Source organism: Sus scrofa, chromosome 14 (assembly GCF_054392235.1).
Source record: "Sus scrofa isolate SSC_HxYL_T2T_F1_AM1 chromosome 14, Sscrofa_HxYL_maternal_Yorkshire_Landrace_v2.0, whole genome shotgun sequence".
Taxonomy (NCBI): Eukaryota; Metazoa; Chordata; class Mammalia; order Artiodactyla; family Suidae; genus Sus; species Sus scrofa.
The window spans coordinates 61,261,311-61,281,194 of NC_139396.1; the positions used below are offsets into that span (position 1 = coordinate 61,261,311).

General features: G+C 43.7%; 1 protein-coding gene across 11 annotated transcripts in view; it reads left to right on the forward strand.

The window, feature by feature from the left end:
- Positions 1-17,450: 17,450 nt before the first annotated feature.
- Positions 17,451-19,884, forward strand: part of BICDL1 (BICD family like cargo adaptor 1) — a 120,058-nt gene continuing 117,624 nt past the window's right edge. For 6 of the 11 annotated variants that reach the window (XR_014826933.1, XR_014826934.1, XM_084995576.1 and 3 more), the window contains exon 1: positions 17,483-18,509. Coding sequence is in view for 8 of the 11 variants with exons in the window: in XM_084995576.1 (XP_084851702.1) it covers positions 18,078-18,509 (432 nt within the window). In the remaining 3 variants the exon portion in view is untranslated. Of the gene's footprint in view, positions 18,510-19,884 lie in introns of all 11 variants that reach the window. The other 5 variants (XR_014826935.1, XM_084995581.1, XM_084995580.1 and 2 more) reach the window with 2 other exon arrangements.

Sequence of the window (19,884 nt, forward strand, 5' to 3'; positions counted from 1 at the left end):
AAACCTGGCTCACGATTAATTATGAGCCCATATACGCTGTCCAATAGCTCTTTCCACCAAAGGGAAAGAAACCATCTGTAAAGGAAATTTCCCACATGCTGCTTGAACTGTTTCACCTTTTGTTATCCTAACTGCCAAGGTTAGTTAATCACAAACAGGACTTTGAGAAACAGTTTCTATGATGAAAGAAAATCAGGTTAAGAGGCAGGCAGGGGGCCAGCTCATTACTGTGCTAAAGCTGATGAGTGTATCTTTGTGATGAGGAGGGGTAAAAGCAGGGGCTGACAAAGGAGGGTGAGTGGAGTTTTAAAATTTTTGACCAAGAATCTAATAGTACCTCATTTTGTTGACCTGGTTGTTTTAGACTAAGTAATACCTGAGATTTCAAACAGCAAGAATGAAAAGTGCATTCACTGTGCATTTTTAAAAACAACTCAGCCTTCTTGTATAAGACCTATAAATTTGAACAAACACATACATTGAGTTTACTTCCTCTGTTTTCATTAAAGTTAAATCCAATCTGTACGATGCTAGCTAAAAGCCAAAAGCGGCATCAGATGTCTTTTGAACTTTTCTTCACCCCAGGTAGCCAGCTGAAATGAGAAAGTGATGAAAGTAAACTTAAAATTCAGAACACATTTCTCAAAGGAATTCTCAACTCTGCCAGTCGCCCACACAGGGCTGTGTGCAAGTGGATAATTGATACTGAATACATTAATGGCAAAATTGTATGCATGCTTCCTAAAATAAGCACAACTGTATCACAGTGGTTGGGAAGGAGACTTGAAATAAATAAATTAAATAAATAACATGGAAGTTCCCCTGTGGAGCAGCAGGTTAAGGATCTGGTGTTGCCGCAGCTGTGGTGTAGGTGGCAACTGCAGTTCAGGTTCCATCCCTGGCCTGGGAGCTTCCACATGCCAGGTGCAGGAAGGAAAGGAAGAAAGGAATGAAGGAAGGCGGGGAGGGAAGGAAGGAAAGAACTCCCTACCACAAGACTCATTTTAAACATCATGTGAAATAATACCAGATGACTCTGTTTGAAATTCCCAGGAATGTGTTCTGAAAAGACCAATCAACCCTAAAAGTTGTGTTTTTATGGTGCAGTGTTTAGTGAGCTATAGGATAACCATAGCCGTTAACTTTATCCTCTTGAGACATCCCCATTTTTATGGAGCAGTTGCATGTGATACTATATATGTTTTCAGTTTTGTATAATGATTCTATACCTTAAATGACTTCCCTGGTGTTCATTTCAAGGAGAAAAAGAAATTGGCATAAAATTAACAAAAAACACCAAAACACCTGAGCACATCTGACTTTCTCCATAGTTCCCCCTTTAATTGGCCAAGACATGGATAATTCTAAACCCCTTTCCCTTATTCCCTTCAGCAAAGTTGAGATCATCTATAATTTTCAAAAAGAGCTTCATAGTAAACACAGGAGGTACCAAAAACAAGAAAAGAAAAAAGTTGAAAAATAGAGATTTCTGAGTTTCTGATCCTACGAATGCTTGCTAGCTTACTGAGACAGCTGGTTCTGATCTGACATCCTGATCAAACAAGTTCTTGCTTAATTTTTCCCCCCTTTCCCCTCTGGATGAGGGTTTGATCCCTGGCCTCAAAGGATACAACGTTGCCACAGCTGTAGTATATGTCACAGATGTGGCTCAGATCTGGCATTGCTGTGGCTACGGTGTAGGCTGGCAGTTACAGCTCTGATGATTCAACCCCTAAACCTGGGAACTTCCATATGCTGCGGGTTCACTCCCCTCCAAAAAAAAACTTCAAGGGAAAAGTGAATGGAAGGTAAGTGAGGTTAGTGGCCCAAACCTGTGTGAACAATGGACTTTTCACTCTTCTCTAGGTGGTTTTGCCATAGAAGGTCTTCCTATCCCTAGGAAATTGTTATGAATTCATGTCTTAGAGTAACAGTTTGTGGTAATACCTCATTCAGAATATCCATTACACAAGAATCTAATGAGCTTCCTTAAGCCAACTTAAGTGCTGGAGACTTAATCCTGGCTTTAAAGTCAAATTCCATCTGTATGAAAGGAGAAGTAATTTTTATCATGGAAGTCACAGCTGTCTTTGATATAAAATTGTACCCTCGGAGTTCCCGTCGTGGCGCAGTGGTTAACGAATCCGACTAGGAACCATGAGGTTGCGGGTTCAGTCCCTGACCCTGCTCAGTGGGTTAACGATCCGGTGTTGCCATGAGCTGTGGTGTAGGTTGCAGATGCGACTCGGATCCCGTGTTGCTGTGGCTCTGGCGTAGGCCGGCGGCTACAGCTCCGATTAGACCCCTAGCCTGGGAACCTCCATATGCCGCGGGAGCGGCCCAAGAAATAGCAAAAAAAGGACCAAAAAAAAAATTTTTTTTTTAAAGACATTAAAAAAAAAAATTGTACCCTTCAGTTTTCACGGCCAAAACTTTCCACAGCTGAAACAAACCATTCTGAACTGTTGGTAGACATCTTAAAGGCCAGTTACCATAATGACCTAAGTGTTAAATTAAGGGCGAGAACTTTCTGAAAATGTTGTCACCATGTTACATAAGTGACCAATATAGTGGATGTGCTTAGGTGAACACACACTAATTTGTTTTTCTGGTTAATTAGAATAATATTGCAGAAGAGAATAATGAAAGGCTCATTTGTGCATCATTCATTTATATTTGGATATTCACCATGGCCATATCCACACCATCCTAACCCACTTCCCCAGTTTGTAAAAGCAGTCCAGAGTATAAACTCAGTAAATGAATCAGGAAACCAGCATTTTCTGAACGTTTTCTTTGATATTTAATTAAAATCCTCATTTTAATTAGTGAGCAATTGATTACCACTGTGATGGTTAATTTTATGTGTCAACCTGATTGGGCTAAGAGATGCCCAAATAGCTGGTGAAACATTATTTCTGGGTGTGTCTGTGAGGGTATTTCTGGAAGGGACTAGCATTTAAATGAAATCGGTGGACTGTTAAAGAAGTTTGCCCTCACCATTGCGGGTGGGCCTCATCCAATTCCTTGAGGGCCTGAACAGAATAAAAAGGTAGAGCAAGGCTCTATTACTTTTTTTTTTTTCCCTGAGCTGGAACATTCATCTTCTGCCACTGGACATTAGTGCTCCTGATTCTCAGGCTTTTGGACTTGGAACAGGATTACACCAGCAGCCCCCCAGTTCTTGAGCTTTTGGACTTGGACTGAATTACACTGGCTGCTTTCCTGCTTCTCCAGCTTACAGAGAGCAGATTAGCAGATCATGGGACTTCTCACTCTCCATAATCATGTGAGCCATTTGCTGTAATAAATCTCATAGATAGATAGATAGACATAGATATCCTATTCTATTTTTCTGGAGAACCCTAACTGATACAACAACCTTAAGTAAAATAACACAGGGTATGTGGGTATGTTATTACCTATCTCTGGTTAAATAAGTCCACTCATTCACATTTTCTTTCTAAGTTCTGTTTTCCAATTGTCTAACCATGTTTTGTGTTTCTCTGAACCATTGCCTGTTTGGGCATTGGATACTGACTCATAATGAGAGCAGCAAAGTGGTTGGTGGATGGTCCCTCGCTTTGCTTCGGGTCTCTTGGACTAAGCCTAGTTTCTTCAAAAGAAACAACTAATGTCTGTCCTAGGTTCAGACCAGTTCCCTTCCATGTTACTCTTCTGCACCTGCTCCCAAACTACCTTATACTTACTCTTCAGCAGCTCACCCACACATGGAAGCCTCTAATTTAGCCCAAGAATTTCTCTAGTCTCACCCAGAGTCATGCAACTCTCACAAAACACCTTACATTCACACAAGAGCAAAAGCCCTTTCTTTAATGGCCCAGAATGCTTTTTTTTTTTTTTTGGTCTTTTTTTTTGCCATTTCTTGGGCCGCTCCCGCAGCATATGGAGGTTCCCAGGCTAGGGGTCTAATCGGAGCTGTAGCCACCAGCCTACGCTAGAGCCACAGCAACACAGGATCCAAGCCGAGTCTGCAACCTACACCACAGCTCACAGCAACGCCGGATCGTTAACCCACTGAGCAAGGGCAGGGACCAAACCCGCAACCTCATGGTTCCTAGTCGGATTCGTTAACTACTGCACCACGATGGGAACTCATGGCCCAGAATGCTTTAAAGGGACAGTAGAGATCAAACAACAGGCTTGAGAGGTGACATCAAATGGGTCTCATATGACCCAAAAGTTTTTTCCCTATTGACCAAACTCAGTCAATTAAATTCTGCAATTTGGGAGTGTTCCTTGGCAATAAATTTCCAAGAAGGTTAAAACATCCATGTGTAATCCATTGTCATTATCAGTCATGACTTCATTGGCATCAGTAAATTTCTCATCTTGGCTACACTGACCCTGCCAGCCCTTAAGAACCTGCAAGCTGGGATATGTGAAGGCCAGACCTTGGGGTACTTCCTGTGGGTTTGCTGGCTTTGTCCTGCCGGAATACAAAATCTTGAGGGTGAGGGGTGCTTGGAAGCAGAGGGAGAGGCACCAAAGGAGGAGGTAAGAATAGACAACCAAAAGAAACCCTCACAAGTTTGCTTCCACTTTGAAAATAAGAGTTATACTGGAGTTCCCGTCGTGGCGCAGTGGTTAATGAATCCAACTAGGAACCATGAGGTTGCGGGTTCAATCCCTGCCCTTGCTCAGTGGGTTAACGATCCGGCGTTGCCGTGAGCTGTGGTGTAGGTTGCAGATGCGGCTCGGATCCCGCATTGCTGTGGCTCTGGTGTAGGCTGGTGGCTACAGTTCCGATTAGACCCCTAGCCTGGGAACCTTCATATGCCACAGGAGCAACCCTAGAAATGGCAAAAAGACAAAAAAAAAAAAAAAAAAAAAAAGAGTTATACAGATTCCAACAGAAAAGGAGCAAATGTGCTCTGTGGGGTCAGACTTTATCTACCAAGCAAGGTCATGTGGTAACAATGTCTTGGAGAATTTCCCATCAGTAACAAGATTCAACACATGTACAGTATTTATTATGTGGGAGGCACTGTTTTCAACACTACACATGAATTCATGTAACCATTACAGCAACCCCAGAAGGTAAGCCTTGTTTTTAAACTCCATTTTCAGATAAGAAAATTGAGGTTCAGAAACATCTATGGCTTGGCCCTGGTCTATGATCTGAAAGGCTTAAAAACCAGATTTTGCCAGCGTTTCAAGAGCAGGTCCATATTTTAAACTGGACTCATATTAATTAAGATTACTAAGTCCAACGTTCAAAGCCAAGATGCCAAATTATTAATTTAGTTTGACGAATGTAAACTCTCAAAGACCACAATGCTGAGGTTTGCATGACTAAAAGCATTCTCAATTGATAGAGAAACCAAATTGCAATCAGTACACACCCTAAGGAACATATAATTAGAATAAAGAGAAATTGATGAATGAGCTAAAAAAGCATCCCTCAGTTGAGTTTTTAAATTTTTTTATTCTTTTTTTTTTTTTTTGTCTTTTTGCTATTTCTTTGGGCCGCTCCTACGGCATATGGAGGTTCCCAGGCTAGGGGTCGCATCGGAGCTGTAGCCACTGGCCTACGCCAGAGCCACAGCAACGCGGGATACGAGCCGCATCTGCAACCTACACCACAGCTCACAGCAACGCCGGATCGTCAACCCACTGAGCAAGGGCAGGGACTGAACCCGCAACCTCATGGTTCCTAGTCGGATTCGTTAACCACTGTGCCACGACGGGAACTCCGAGTTTTTAATTTTTTAATTTTAATTTTTTGTCTGTTTTGTCTTTATAGGGTCGCACTCACGGCATATGGAGGTTCCGACGCTAGGGGTCTAATCAGAGCTGTTGCTGCCGGCCTACACCACAGCCACAGGAACACCAGATCTAAGCCGTGTCTGCCACCTACACCACAGCTCATGGCAATGCTGGATCCTTAACCCACTGAGCGAGGCCAGGCATCGAACCCGAAACCTCATGGTTCCTAGTGGGATTCATTTCCACTGAGCCACAACAGGAACTCCAGTTGTGTTTTTTAGACACACTTGCCCCTCCTGCCAATGAATCTGTAATACTAGACGTCCACTGCTGAGTCACATTTAAATAGGATTCTCAATATTTACATCTATCCTTTTTTTGTGCTTTCAAATAGACTAACTCCTCTTCTGATAGACAAAAGTTTCTGGCATTTGTGTTGAACCCCTGATTTCAAGCCTTGCTCTGGCTTAGGAGTGACTGTATCTCTCTACTCTAATACATTGTGTATTTTCTAGATCTCTTTTGTACCACCATATAAGTCTTATTCATAAACTTTACAGAGCCTAGCACAATGATTATACCAGTCCTCAGTAATGTTTATTGCAAGAAGCAAAAAAAAAAGACAAAAAAAAAAAAGCAGAGTGAAGGAATGAATGAATAAGTACATCTCAATGGCAGATGACTAAAAATAACTCTCCCATAACAGTGGAAATCAGTATGGCAGTTCCTCAAAAAATTAAAAATAGGATTACCATATGATCTGGCAATTCCACTTCTGGATATATACGCAAAAGAAATGAAAGCAGGGACTCAGAGAGATATTTGTACACTCATGTTCCTAGCAGCATTATTCATAATAGCCAAAAAGTGGAAGTAACCCAAACAATCCAACTGATGAATGCAATGTACACATACAATGGAATATTATTTGGTTTTAAAAAGAAGGAAATTCATACACATGCTACAAGATGGAAGAAACTCGAGGTCATTATGCTATGTGAAAGAAGCCAGTCACAAAAGGACATATTCTGTCTGATTCCACTTATAGGAGGTACCTGGAATAGTCAAATTCATAGAGACAAAGGTACAACAGTGGTTGCCAGGGGGTGGGGAGAGAAGGGAATGGGGAGTTAGTTTTTAATGGGTACAGAGTTTCAGTTTTGCAAGATGAAAAGAATCCTTTGATTGGGTGATGGTGACAGTTGCACAATATGATGTACTTAGTGCCACTGAACTGTACACTTAAAAAGGGTTAAAAGAGAGTTCCCATTGTGCTCAGAAGGCTAAAAACCTGACATAGTGACCGTGAGGATGAGGGTTCGATCCCTGGCCTTGCTCCGTGGGTTAAGGATCTGGCATTGCCACAAGCTGAGGCAGAGTTTGCAGATGCAGCTCTGATCTGGTGTTGCCGTTGCCATGGCTGTGGCATTGGCCGGCGTTTCCCATAGCCTAGGAACTTCCATATGCTGCAGGTTTGGCCCTAAAAAAAGTTAAAAGAGGTAAATTTTCTGTTATGTCCATTTTATCATAACTGGGAAAAAAAAAAAAAAAAAAAAAAAGCTCCTACATGCTGACTCCCAGCTTATGTTTTTATTTTTTGTCTTTTTAGGGCCGTACCCGTGGCATATGGAGGTTCCCAGGCTAGGGGTCAAATTGGAGCTGTAGCTCCACCACAGCCACAGCAACTCAGGATCCAAGCCTCACCTGCAAACTACACCACAGCTCACGGCAACTCAGGATCCCCAACCCACTGGGTGAGGCCAGGGATCAAACCTGCATCCTCATGGATGCTAGGCATATTCACTTCTGCTGGGCCAGGATGGGAACTCCCTGGCTTATGTTTTTAAACCTGAGCTCTGTCTCCACAAAACCAGTATAATCAACTCCTATATTTGCCCCTATGCAGTGCAAGGTTTGTCCTGCTAAATTTCATTCTGTTTGAGACTCCCTATTATATGTATCACTTTATCAGCTATACTGCAGAGTGGTGCAACACAAAATGCAGCATTTCAAGGTAAAACGACAAACAATATTGTCTCTACTTGCCAACTAAAAGGACAGACTTTCAATCAAGAAAATCATTTTTTATTTGTGGTTGATAAACCAAGCAATTTAATATTGAGTTAACACCAACTTTGACAATCTTAACATACTTATTTTTTAAGATCTGCAAGAAACAAATGTACCAGCTGAATGCAGTTGAACAAAATCGTTATAGGATTAGCAGTTTTCTGACCCACTTACTAAAATAAGCTGAATCATTCAGTTGAGACCCCAGGGAAATGCAGATTTCTACCTTTGACGTATTGCTTGGTTTTCTTCAATTAAATTAAATTCTGTAAAGTTTTTGAATCCTTACCATCTTCTTTTAATTGGGTGATTTCAAATGCCTTCTTGAATATAAGCCTTTGCAAATTCTTGATTTTTGCAAGTGCAAATGTATAATGAAACATGCATACTGCTTTCTTCTATGCAATTATTTTCTCAACACATCAGGGAGGCCTGCTTCTCTCCCTAATCTTTCCCTTTATTAGATTGGGGGTGGGTGGGTGGAGTGGTCTTTCAGAAAGAGAAGTCCAGTGCTCCTTGCTTGCAGATAGAATGTGGAAGATAGGAAAATGGTCATTCCATCTGTAGTCACAGTGACCCAGTAAAAGAGTGGAGCATCCATTCACATAGATGTGGAGCCTTGGTCAGCTATTTCCTATTGCCAGGCCTTGACTAAAGCTTTTTCAACCACAGAGAGCAACCTTCCTCCAGTCAAGTATTCTAGCCCTTCTTTTCCATCCAGCATGGCTTCCTAGGAGAAGATCTCTTCTAGATGAGGAAACTCTTTTCATTTTCAAGCCCATTGATACAATTCCTGATCAATACCTTAACAACTCACTCTTATAATTGTTATACTGATTACATGCTTGTCTTATTTCCCTGTATAGGCCAGATGTACTTGGTCACAGCTAAATCAAAGGGCCTGATTGTGTGATTCTCTTTTTCTGGCTTTCTTGTTTCTGGCAGTAGCACCATCATTCTGTTGCCCAGGTTAGTAACCTCAGAGGCATCTCTTTTTCCTCACTCCCACTCCCTAATCTCAATCAGTCTCCAAAGCCTAGGAATTCTTTTTTCTCAACCTCTCTGACATCTTGTCTCCATTTCCATCATCCCTTCCAGTAGCATCATAACCACTCTCCCTGATTCTCAACTCCCACCTTGAGCTCATCCTTAACACCAGTGCCAGGTGAATCTTCCTGAACTACAGCCTTATTCAGATCACTTCATGATTTTTTTTTTCCACTTCATGATTTTAAAATCTCCAATGGCTCCCCATGGTCTTTGACTTGGTGTTCAAGGCTAGATAGGTGAAAAGATCACAGGTTTTATAAGCAATCTGATCTCTGTTCAAACACTAACTGTGCCCTTTACTAATTGCAGGATTTGGCGCAAGTCCCTGACACATTCAGAACCTCAGTTTCCACATCTCCAAAATGGGTATAATAATACCTACCTGGAAAGATTATTGTCAAGTTTAAGCAAGATAATGTAAGCCAGTCCTTTGTCTGCCCATAGTAGGTATTCAATAAGTGGCATCTCTCCTTCTTCGGCAAGTCAATGCCACCCTATCTTTATTCTCCCTCCTTGGCTGTTCTCCAAACACAGCTTACCAACCCCTGTCTTTGTAGAAGCTGTTCTACTTGCCTTCCATCTTCCATAGGGAATCCTCTATGTCCTTTTAAGGATCAAAGTCATGAAGTGTTCTTTGATCAGTTTTTGTCAAATATTGTCAGTGTCATGCCAAGGGGGGAGGTGAGCGTGTGTCGCCACTGAAATTGTTTAGAATTGCCAGCTCATAGCAATAATAAAAAGCACACAGACTTTTAGTTTTATGCTACTGTATCTAATACCTCCTTTCTCTGAATTCCAAAAAAAACATATAGTATAATTTATAAGATATTTAATCTACTGTTTAATATAATTCAATATTGGTTATAATTATAGTTATTTCTATTCATGTTTTCATCCTTTATTAAATTATAAACTTTTTGAGGGAAATTAGTGTAACATAGTCATTTTTGTTCCCCCTACATAATATCTGACACCACAGCTTCTATGCAGTAACTGTTCTAGATAAATGAAGAGGTTAATACCAACCATACAGACCAAGTTAATATGTAACATGTTTGGCATTCTGAGATCAAGGTCGTTGGTTTTTTTTAACATCTTATTTAGTGAGCCCCTACTGTGTGCTAGGCAATATGCTAAGTGTTTTATATACATCAGTCATTATAAAAATGTATCAAGTTCCTACTTTGTTGTAGGCACTGTGCTGGGCCTTAAGAACAATGGGGGTTTGATCCCTGGCCTTGCTCAGTGGGTTAAGGATCCAGCATTTTCGTGAGCTGTGGTGTAGGTCGTAAATGATGCTCAGATCTGGAGTTGCTGTGGCTGTGGTGTAGGCCAGCAGCTGTAGCTCAGATTTGACCCCTAGCCTGGGAACCTCCATACGCTGCAGGTGCAGCCCTAAAAAGACCAAAAAAAAAATCGTATTTCTCCCAGTCACTGTCAAGTATAAATTAAATTACTATTAACTGCTGCATTATTCCAACTATCTATCTTTCCAGAACATTTAACATGCCCACAAACACACCCCAGACACAAACATAACTACATTCTGCAGAACATAAAATTAAACCTTGACTTCAGACAGTGATGGTTCCTCTTATCACAGCAAGACACCAAGAAGTCCATATAGGTTTTTTACTAAGAGCAAGAAGGGTAGCAGTAAGCAATGATAACAAACTATGAAAAATAAGCAAAAGGCGTTTTACTTATCTACTAGCAGAAGTTTTTAGCTGTCCTGGCCACTGGATGACATACTGATTCTCTAATCAGTTTATTCTGAAACTGACAAAGAAAAATAAAGACAACATGGGGGGGGGGGATTCATTTAAGAAACAGTGTTAGTATGAGCAGTATCAGCGGGTATAAATAACTTGCCTGCCAACAGATTAAACCAGAATGTGATGCAGAAAGAACAAGACACAATAAATGTTTGGCAGATTCTTGAAGTGAAAAAGAACTAGGAAATATCTAAAAGTAGCTTTGGATGAATGATATATGTGTAAAACACATCAGTAGTGTGTTGAGGGCCAAGATCATTGAAAAGAAGCAGGAGTTTCCGCTGTGGCGCCGCGGGTTAAGGACCCAGTATTATTGCAGCTGTGGCTTGGATTTGAAAAAGAAGCAGCAGGTAAATGTGAACACAGAAAATTAAATCACAAATCCTTCTAGATGCGGGCATTGGAAGAACCAAAGACAGCCACAAAGCAGTTGTTTCCTGATGAATTTGAGCAATGGAGACCCCTAAGTCACTAGAAGAAGGAGAAGGAAAGTATGGAGTAATATAGTCAATGTTGGTAGCAGTTCAGTCCAAAACAGAGGAGTTTTGTTGTTTGTTTATTTGTTTGCCTAAGTGGTATGGGTCTATTATGGGCTGGCTTCCAGATGTGAATTCCTAAGAGGACCCCTGGGCTCATGTCACAACCTCTCTTGTGTATCACACATTTATACCTTAGGCAACAAATCCCATTGTCAGATTGTAGAGGCCTGCTGTTTTAGATCAGGGTTTCTCAACCTCGGTGCTATTGGCACTTCAAGACAGATAATTCCTATTGTGGGAGGCTGTGCTGTGCACTGCAGAGTGTTTAGCACCATCTCTGGCCTCCACCCAGTAGGTGCCCATAGCAACCCCCATTCCCAGCTGTGAAAACCAAAAATGTCTCCAGATATGGCCCCATGTCCCCAGGAGGCAAAATCACTCCATTTTGAGAACCACTGGTTTAGAAGATGAAGAGATGATCTTCCAACCCAGATGCGGAAACCAAAGCCCACACACCCTGACTGCCTTGCTCAAATGTACACAGCTGGTTAATGATGGATTTAATCCAGCAACCAGAACATCACTCTCAATATCTCCACTCTACACCAACTTTAGTCAGCTAAATGCCACCATCATGATTTTGCTATACCCAATGTCACTTATTATTTTTCTAGTTGACTCATTTTTTAACCTTATAAATTCGTCTTTAAGAAGAAAAGGGGAACTATACTCAATACTTTGTGATAACCTTTAATGGAAGTGAATCTGTGATCTGAGACTCACTTTGCTATAAACCAGAAACTAACATAGTATTGTAAATCAATTATACTTCAAAAAAAGTAGTGGGGGGAACAGGCATATAAAGGAAAAGAAGTCAGATATAAATGATGTGATATATTGCGGTGTCAGAAGGAGAAAGCTGTGCTCGCTTATTTTATGTATTTATTTATCAAGCACCCACACTGTCCTCACCATGTGCCAGGTACCATTTTAAGTACTGCACATATATGAAATCTTTTTATCTTAATAACAACCTAAGGGAAAAAGGGAAAGGGAGTGTGGGTTCAGGTTGAGGGCCAGGAGAGGACCTTGGAGGGTGAGGGGAGAGGTGTGAAGGGACTGCTAAGGGGAGAACCTAGAGATGGGAGGGCTGAGAATGAAGTCACTACTGAGTATCTGTCACTGAAGTTAATGTTTTTCCCTTAAAAATCAAGTTGAGAGTCACTAGAGGTACATTTGCAAAATGTTGAGTCAGTTCATCTCCAAAAAACATAAAAAGCTTTTGGGTAACATTTTAGGAATTTTTGAGACTTTTATGTTCTCATGACTAGTTCATAAATAAAATTTAAAACTTTAAAAAAATGCATACATGCTTAAAATTGCGGAATGAAAATAGCAAATGTAGAACTACTTTATCACATGTTTTGCCAGCTCCTCATGTTTCTTCCACACCTGACTTCAAAAACAAATTTTCTGGAGGATATTTTGTCTTTTACACTTTCTAGTTTTTGCAGATCAAGATGCTAATAAACTTGAGGAAATTTGATGAGTCTTATCATATTTGGAAATATCAGAATCTCTAAGGAAGAAAATTTCATGCTTTACCCTTAGTGATGTGACCGCAATCTACGGCATGTTAGGATGGGTCATATCCAAGTTTACCAGAATATCCAGGTACCAAAAGCAACACTGATGCAGATACAGTATAGAGGAATATGAAAATGATTTTTTAAAAAAGGTGAGGCTGAGTAACTAAGAGCAAGTGCTTTAGAGTCAGACAGCATCATAGCATCATGTAGTACTATGTAGTGGTGTTCTATACTAGCATTATAGGGTTATTGTGGGGATTAAATGAGATGTCATGTAAAGGACTTAAGGAATTATTAAATGATGAATATATCAGTTACCATTATTCTAGTATGAAGCAGAATAAATGAAATAATAAGCTTCTTAGATGTCTGAGCTTCTTTTCATATCTTTGCTTGGATGGGTTTTGCATCCCATCATCAACTTCCATGTGGGGAGGTACTTGTTCATTCTTCTTAGCTTAAGGTTGACCTAATGGTCTCAAATAAATGATTTTCAAAGTGTGGTTCATTAACTCCTGAGGTCCCGAAGACCTTTACAGAGGGTCAGAGAAGTAAGCGCTATTTTTGTAAGAGTTGCAATGATAATGATTCTAATTTTATTAATAACAGTAAAACTAATTTCATAATCTCATGGTAGTAGACAATACCAACTGTCTACTACTCTTTTTGTTTTTCAATGTTATTGACATTGGCATTGGTTGTGCAAAGGAAGTATTAGGGTAGCCTACCTTAGCATGATTCATGGCAGTGGTACCCAAGCATACTGGTAGACACATTATTCTTTACCATTATGTGCTCACAGGATGAAGAAGAAAATTATTTTCATTAAAGAATGTGCTTGCTGAAGCAGTCCTTTTTTTTTTCTTTTTTTTTTTCTTTTTAGGGCCATACGTGTGGCATATGGAAGTTCCCAGGCTAGGGGTTGAATTGGAGCTACAGCTGCCAGCACACACCATAGCCACAGCAACTCGGGATCTAAGCCATGTCTGTTATCTACACCACAGCTCACAGCAAAGCCAGATCATTTAACCCACTGAGTGAGGCCAGGGATTGAACCCTCATCCTCATGGATACTATTTGGATTCGTTTCCTCTGCCCCACAACTGGAACTCCTGAATATTAAATCCCAATACTTGAGTACACATCTTTTTCATATTCCATGTGATGAAACAGAAGTACCCATAAAGCACTTCTGCATCATACCTGAGTGCGTTGTTGTCTTGAGATTAAGCCCTTGTACCATCATTTGAGTTAGGAGTTGAACTAGTCACATTTTTCATGGAATACTGCTTTTATGTGAATGAATGATAGACACTATGGTATTCAGATTTGGGCACTTAGTAGACATTTTCTCAAAAATGAATGTACCAAGTCTGTCACTTCAAGAAAAACCATAGATGCTATGGTTACCAATGATAAAACTGAAACCTTGCAGCAGAAATAAGAATTTTGGAAAACTCATACCCACATCAGTGAGCTTGATAGCTTACCAATACTTCAAGACTATTCTGATGAGATCGGTTGTAATGTTAATGAATGGTATTTTTAAATATATAGTATAGGTGAATATGATAATAGAATATGTATATTCTTTCAGATTTTTTCCCACTATAGGCTATTAAAAAATATTGAGCATGTTTCCCTGTGCTGTACAGTAGGTCTTTATACTATTTATATTTTATATATAGTGGTGTGTATTTTTTTAATACCAAACTCATAATTTATCTCTCCTCTCCTTGCTCATTTTTTTGATTTGAGAATATATAGTTATTTTTCATTAAATACATTATGTTAACATATAACAGGTTTATTATACGTATTCAAAATAAATATTAAGAAATTTTCCATTTCAGTTTTTTGATACAGTAAATATCTAAACCCCTATAAAGTTTTTTGAGATCTTCAACAAGTATTAAGACTGTAAAGGAGTTCCCATCCTGGTGCAACAGAAAAGAATCCAACTAGGAACCATGAGGTTGTGGGTTCGATCCCTGGCCTCATTCATTGGGTTAAGGATTTGCTGTTGCGGTGAGCTGTGGTGTATGTTCACAGACACCATTCGATCTGGTATTGCTGTGGCTGTGGCTCTGGCGTAGGCCGGCAGCTACAGCTCTGACTGGACCCCTGACCTGAGAACTTCCATATGCCACAGGTGCGGCCCTAAAAAAAATAAATAGTACTTCAAGGAGTTCCCTGGTGGCCTGTTGATTAGGGATTTGGCATTGTCATTGCTTTGGCTGGGGTTCAGTCCCTGGCCTGGAAACTACCCACATGCTTCCAGGGTGGCCAAAAAAAAAAAAAAAAAAAAAAAAAGTAGTCCTCCAAGCTTAGGCTGGTCTCCTTTGACTTCCTTTCACAGGAGGATAGTACTTAGGGCCAAAGCTGTAGTAGCAAATGATCACTTCTTGGTCAGGTTAGGCAGGAGACCATTGTGAGGAAGGACTTTCAGAAATTAGAGTTGCACTTTAATATGAACTTTTGTTCATTCCTATAGTAACAGGCAAGTCTAATAGAGTGGGACCATTGAGTTTAGGGTAAGACATAGACTTCTGGGGAAAGATAGGCTGCAAGTCTGTATCAAGGAAAAATAAATAGCTGAAACTGCTTTTGATTAGGAATTCTGTTTGCTTTTGATATGTGTGTCCCTAATCTATTTTTAAGAGTAAATTATTGGAGTTCCCATTGTGGCTTAGCGGAAATGAACCCGACTATTATCCATGAGGATGTGGGTTCAATCCCCAGCCTTGCTCAGTGGTTCAGGTATCCGGCATTGCTGTGAGCTGTGAGGCAGGTTGCAGATGTGGCTTGGATCCCAGGTTGCTGTGGCTGTGATGCAGGCCGGCAGCTATAGCTCTGATTACTAGCCTGGGAACTTCCATATGCTGCAGCTGTGGCCCTAAAAAAGAAAGAAAAAGACAAAAGGAGGCGTTCCCGTCGTGGCTTAGTAGTTAGCGAATCCGACTAGGAACCATGGGGTTGCGGGTTCGGTCCCTGGCCTTGCTCAGTGGGTTAAGGATCTGGCGTTGCCATGAGCTGTGATGTAGGTCGCAGACTCGGCTTGGATCCTGCGTTGCTGTGGCCCTGGCGAGGGCCGGCGGCTACAGCTCCGATTAGACCCCTAGCCTGGGAGCCTCCATATGCCGAGGGAGTGGCCCTAGAAAAAAGGCAAAAAGACAAAAGGAATTTGCAGCTGGATCTCACCATGGGCCCACAATTTCTGCTCAAAACGGCATAATAAAATAATGTTAGAACAGTGCATTGTTGGAATAGTACCATGGTCAAACTTTCAAAATTAGCTCTATAATTGATGTAGGAACCCCTCTGTTGTCTATCTCCTTTTCAATCAAAAGAGAACAAAGTTAGCCCTGAGGCTCAGAACCCTTTTGGGATTCTCACCTTCAATCTGAGGGTAGAAAATGATGTATACACCTGAGTATCATTTAGGTCCTGAGTTTAACAAGGAGAAAAAGCCAGGAGAAACTATTTGACTAATTTCAGCCACTGGTGTCCTGAAATTTCCATCTCACTGTGATGAAATAAAGTATGATCTAACTCAGAAATGGGTCATTGTCCAATAGGAAAGGGAAAGAATAGGGACCAATTCTAGCTTCAGATGGGATTGTTTCTGAAAATAGGAAACAAACATCACCAATGAGGTCAAAGCAAAAGCTGACTGGAATCACCCAGCAGGATCTTCAGTTCTTGGTTTGGTCATTGCAGAAAGCTTTCCAGATAGCACTGTGGAATTAGACCCAGGCCATTTTGGTCACAAACTACCATTTACCTTTCTCAAGACTTAGGTGGGAGGAAAGTAAAGAATATTACCGTGAACCCTGGAATCAGCCTGCCTGGATCTGATCCTGTATCTCTCATGGCCTCAATTTCCTTGCCTGTAAAATGGGATGAGTGATCGTACTGACTTTATAAAGTTCTTGAGAGAATTACTTAAGATAGGGCATATAAATAACTCAAGACACGGTACATACTAAGTGCTTAATAAAACATAAGTTACGATCAAGGAGTCTTTCCTTTGTATTCCTATCTGTGAGCAGGTTTTCTGTCACTTCTCAACAGGACCCCTTCCTTTCGGGCTGCTGATCTTCAAGGTATCTGGTCCCTTATATCCCTGAGTCATCATCATTAAGATGCTGGGTTTCTGAAGTCATCCCTCTTACTGCTCTCTAGGGCTCCCTCTCTTGACTGCTTAGCTCTCGCGGGGGCTCAGGCCCGGAATCCGTGACCTGTGTCGGGCTTAGCCAGTCGGGGAACTGTCGCTACTCCCCTTGGAGACCACCTAAGACTGAGAGATCCATCAGACACAGAGAAACGCCTCAGTCGAGAAGCCGGCGTGAGGCCAAGGGCGGCGCGGTGCCCCGAAGTGAGAACAAGGCTGGGGGCGGGGCAGTGCTCGGAGGTGCGCGTGAGGCCACACCTCGAGGTGAGCGTGCTGGGGGGCGGAGCCACACCCGGAGGTGGACGCGAGGCCGGGGGCGTGGCCGCGCCGGGGGGCGGTGCGGGGGGGCCCGGACCGTTAGGGATGAGCCACTCGTCGCCACAGGCGGCGCGCGCAGCCGCTCCTGGGCGCGAGGCAGCGCAGGGGTTAAGGCCGCGGTCGCCACCTGAGCGCCGCTGAGGAGACCCACGAACTGGCGAATCGCGCGCGGGCGCGGTGAACAGGTGCCCGCGCGCGTCAGGCGCCAGCAAGGGGCGGGGAGAGGGGGCGCGGCCGGAAGCCCGGGGCAGGGTGCGGCCCGCGGGGTGATAGCTAGGAGCCTAGGAAGGCAGGAAGGAGCTCGCCCGGCTGCGCCGCGCGCGATGTGGAGCCGCCGCCTCGGCGCCTGCAGCAGCCGCTGTCGCCGCCGCTGCTGCTGCTGGGGCTGCTGCCGAGCCGCGGGACATGGAGCGCGGCTGCAGAAAGCGGCCGCCGGCAGCAGCAGCAGCGAGCGTCGCAGCGACAGCGGAGCGCAGCCCTCCCCGTGAGGCGCTGCCTGGCCGGCGGCGGCAGCGGCAGCAGCAGCAGCAGCAGCAGCAACAGGGAGGCTGAAAACCCGGCAGCGGCGGCGGCGTTCCTCTTCGCAGTCTCTCTTCCCGCTCCGCATCCCCTAAGTCTTTCCTTCCTCGGCCTTGCCTTTGCCACCCCCACCTCTTACCCAGCTCGCGCTGAGCAGCTGAGCCCGGGGGCGGGGGGAGGGCGCGCGTGCCGCCGGCGCGGGGGAGGGGCGGGCCGGCGCGCGCCGCGCCCAGGGCTCGCGGGGACCCGGGGGGCGCGTGCTGCGGCGCGAGGCGAGGAGCTGGGCTCGGGGCGGCGCGGCGGGGCCCCTCCCCCCTGCAGCCTGGCGCGCGCCGGCCGGGCCGCACCGCTGCGGGCTCCGCACGCGCGGGCCATGTCCGCCTTTTGCCTGGGCTTGGCTGGCCGCACTTCAGCACCCGCTGAGCCGGACAGCGCCTGCTGCATGGAGCTGCCCGCCGCGGCCCCGGACGCTGTCGGGAGTCCCGCCGCCGCCGCCGCCCTCATCTCCTTCCCCGGGGGCCCTGGGGACCTGGAACTGGCTTTAGAGGAGGAGCTGGCGCTGCTGGCGGCCGGGGAACGGCCGTCCGACCCCGGGGAGCATCCTCAGGCCGAGTCCGGGCCTCCGACCGAAGGGGCCGAACTGCAGCCGCCGCCCGCCCAGGATCCCGAACTGCTGTCAGTGATCCGGCAGAAGGAAAAGGATTTAGTGTTGGCTGCCCGACTGGGCAAAGCGCTGCTCGAGAGGAACCAGGACATGAGCCGGCAGTACGAGCAGATGCACAAGGAGCTGACAGATAAGCTGGAGGTGAGGACGTCCCTTCTGGGATGGGTGGGAGGTGGGGGGAGGGGGAGCCCAGGCACCCCCCCGCTGGCCCTGGGTAGCCTCAGGAGTCACTCAGTCACTCGCCCCGCCCCACCCCTTCGTTGCTCATCCTGCCTCATAGAAAACCACCTGGAAGGGGGTTAGAATCGAGGGTTTTGGATTATCAGACTAGGGGATTGATCGAACTCACCTGACTTCGCAACCTGCTCCCAGCAAATAGGTCCACTCACTGCTCCAAACGCTGTGGGCCGTTCTATATAAGTAATGTACACAGCGTCTAAAATAGAGCTTACAGTATGACTAATTCATACAACACTGAGGTGATGTCTGCACAAAGAGAAATTAGAAAGTCGGGAAGCATTTAAAATATGCTCCAGGTTTTCAGAGAAGTAGGTAATCGCTAATCAGGGTGTTAGCCTAAAGCTTTCCAGCTTTGGCGTTAAGGCCTCCAGATGCCCTTGTCTCAACTTCCCGGCTGCTCAGAGTTGTGGGAAACAAGTGCCCCTAAAGGAGCTTTATATAGCCTTCAAATACTCGGGGATTAGGAAATAAGGTTCCATTGCAGAAATCAGGCGAGTCTGATTGGGCTCAACATGTGACGGTTGCGTGTTTGATTTGGGCCTCAGTGTTTGTATTTAAATGATACTTTTCTGTTTCTGTTCTGGGTCTCACGTGTAATTGGATGGCCACATGCATCCTATGGGAACCATCTAACTTTATTGTTGTAAATATCCCTTAAATTATGTATAAGATTTCTGCCAGTCCTCTGGACCAAAGTCTTTTGCAGCTATGCCCTTTTTTTCTTGCCCTTAACTAGAAAAGGGCAATGAAAGTGGTACAGATGGCCACCATTTCTAAAAATTAGAGATTTAAAAAAAAAAAAGTGAGAGTGGGGGTGGTGCATCTTTGGCACTGGGGATGAGTTTATCTTTTTCTGCCTGTGCATTTCCTATTGTTACTCAGTTTAGCTGCAACCAGTTCTTTTTATTCTTAGTTACAAGAGAGCACAGCCCCGAGTAAGGGGTCTGAAAATGATCGTAGTGGAGTTCCATATCACTGCTACTGTCCAATATTCAGAATGTAGATTCAGAAACTTTTCTATAATAAGTGTATCTGTAGTCCAGCGACATATCAGAAGTAAATAAGGAAGGAAAAAAGGGAAACCAATGAGTGCCCTGTAGTTCAGTTAGCCTGTTAACTAGGTCTGCCAGTCGATGAACTCCTGAGATACTTCTTTGAAAAGTGGTTTGTGAAACCTATAGGTAGACTGCCAAAAAGCAACCCAATGAATTGAATTGTTTAATTTTTACTTGAAGTAAAGGTCTGGAAATAAAAGGGTGTCTTTTATTTTTTAAAG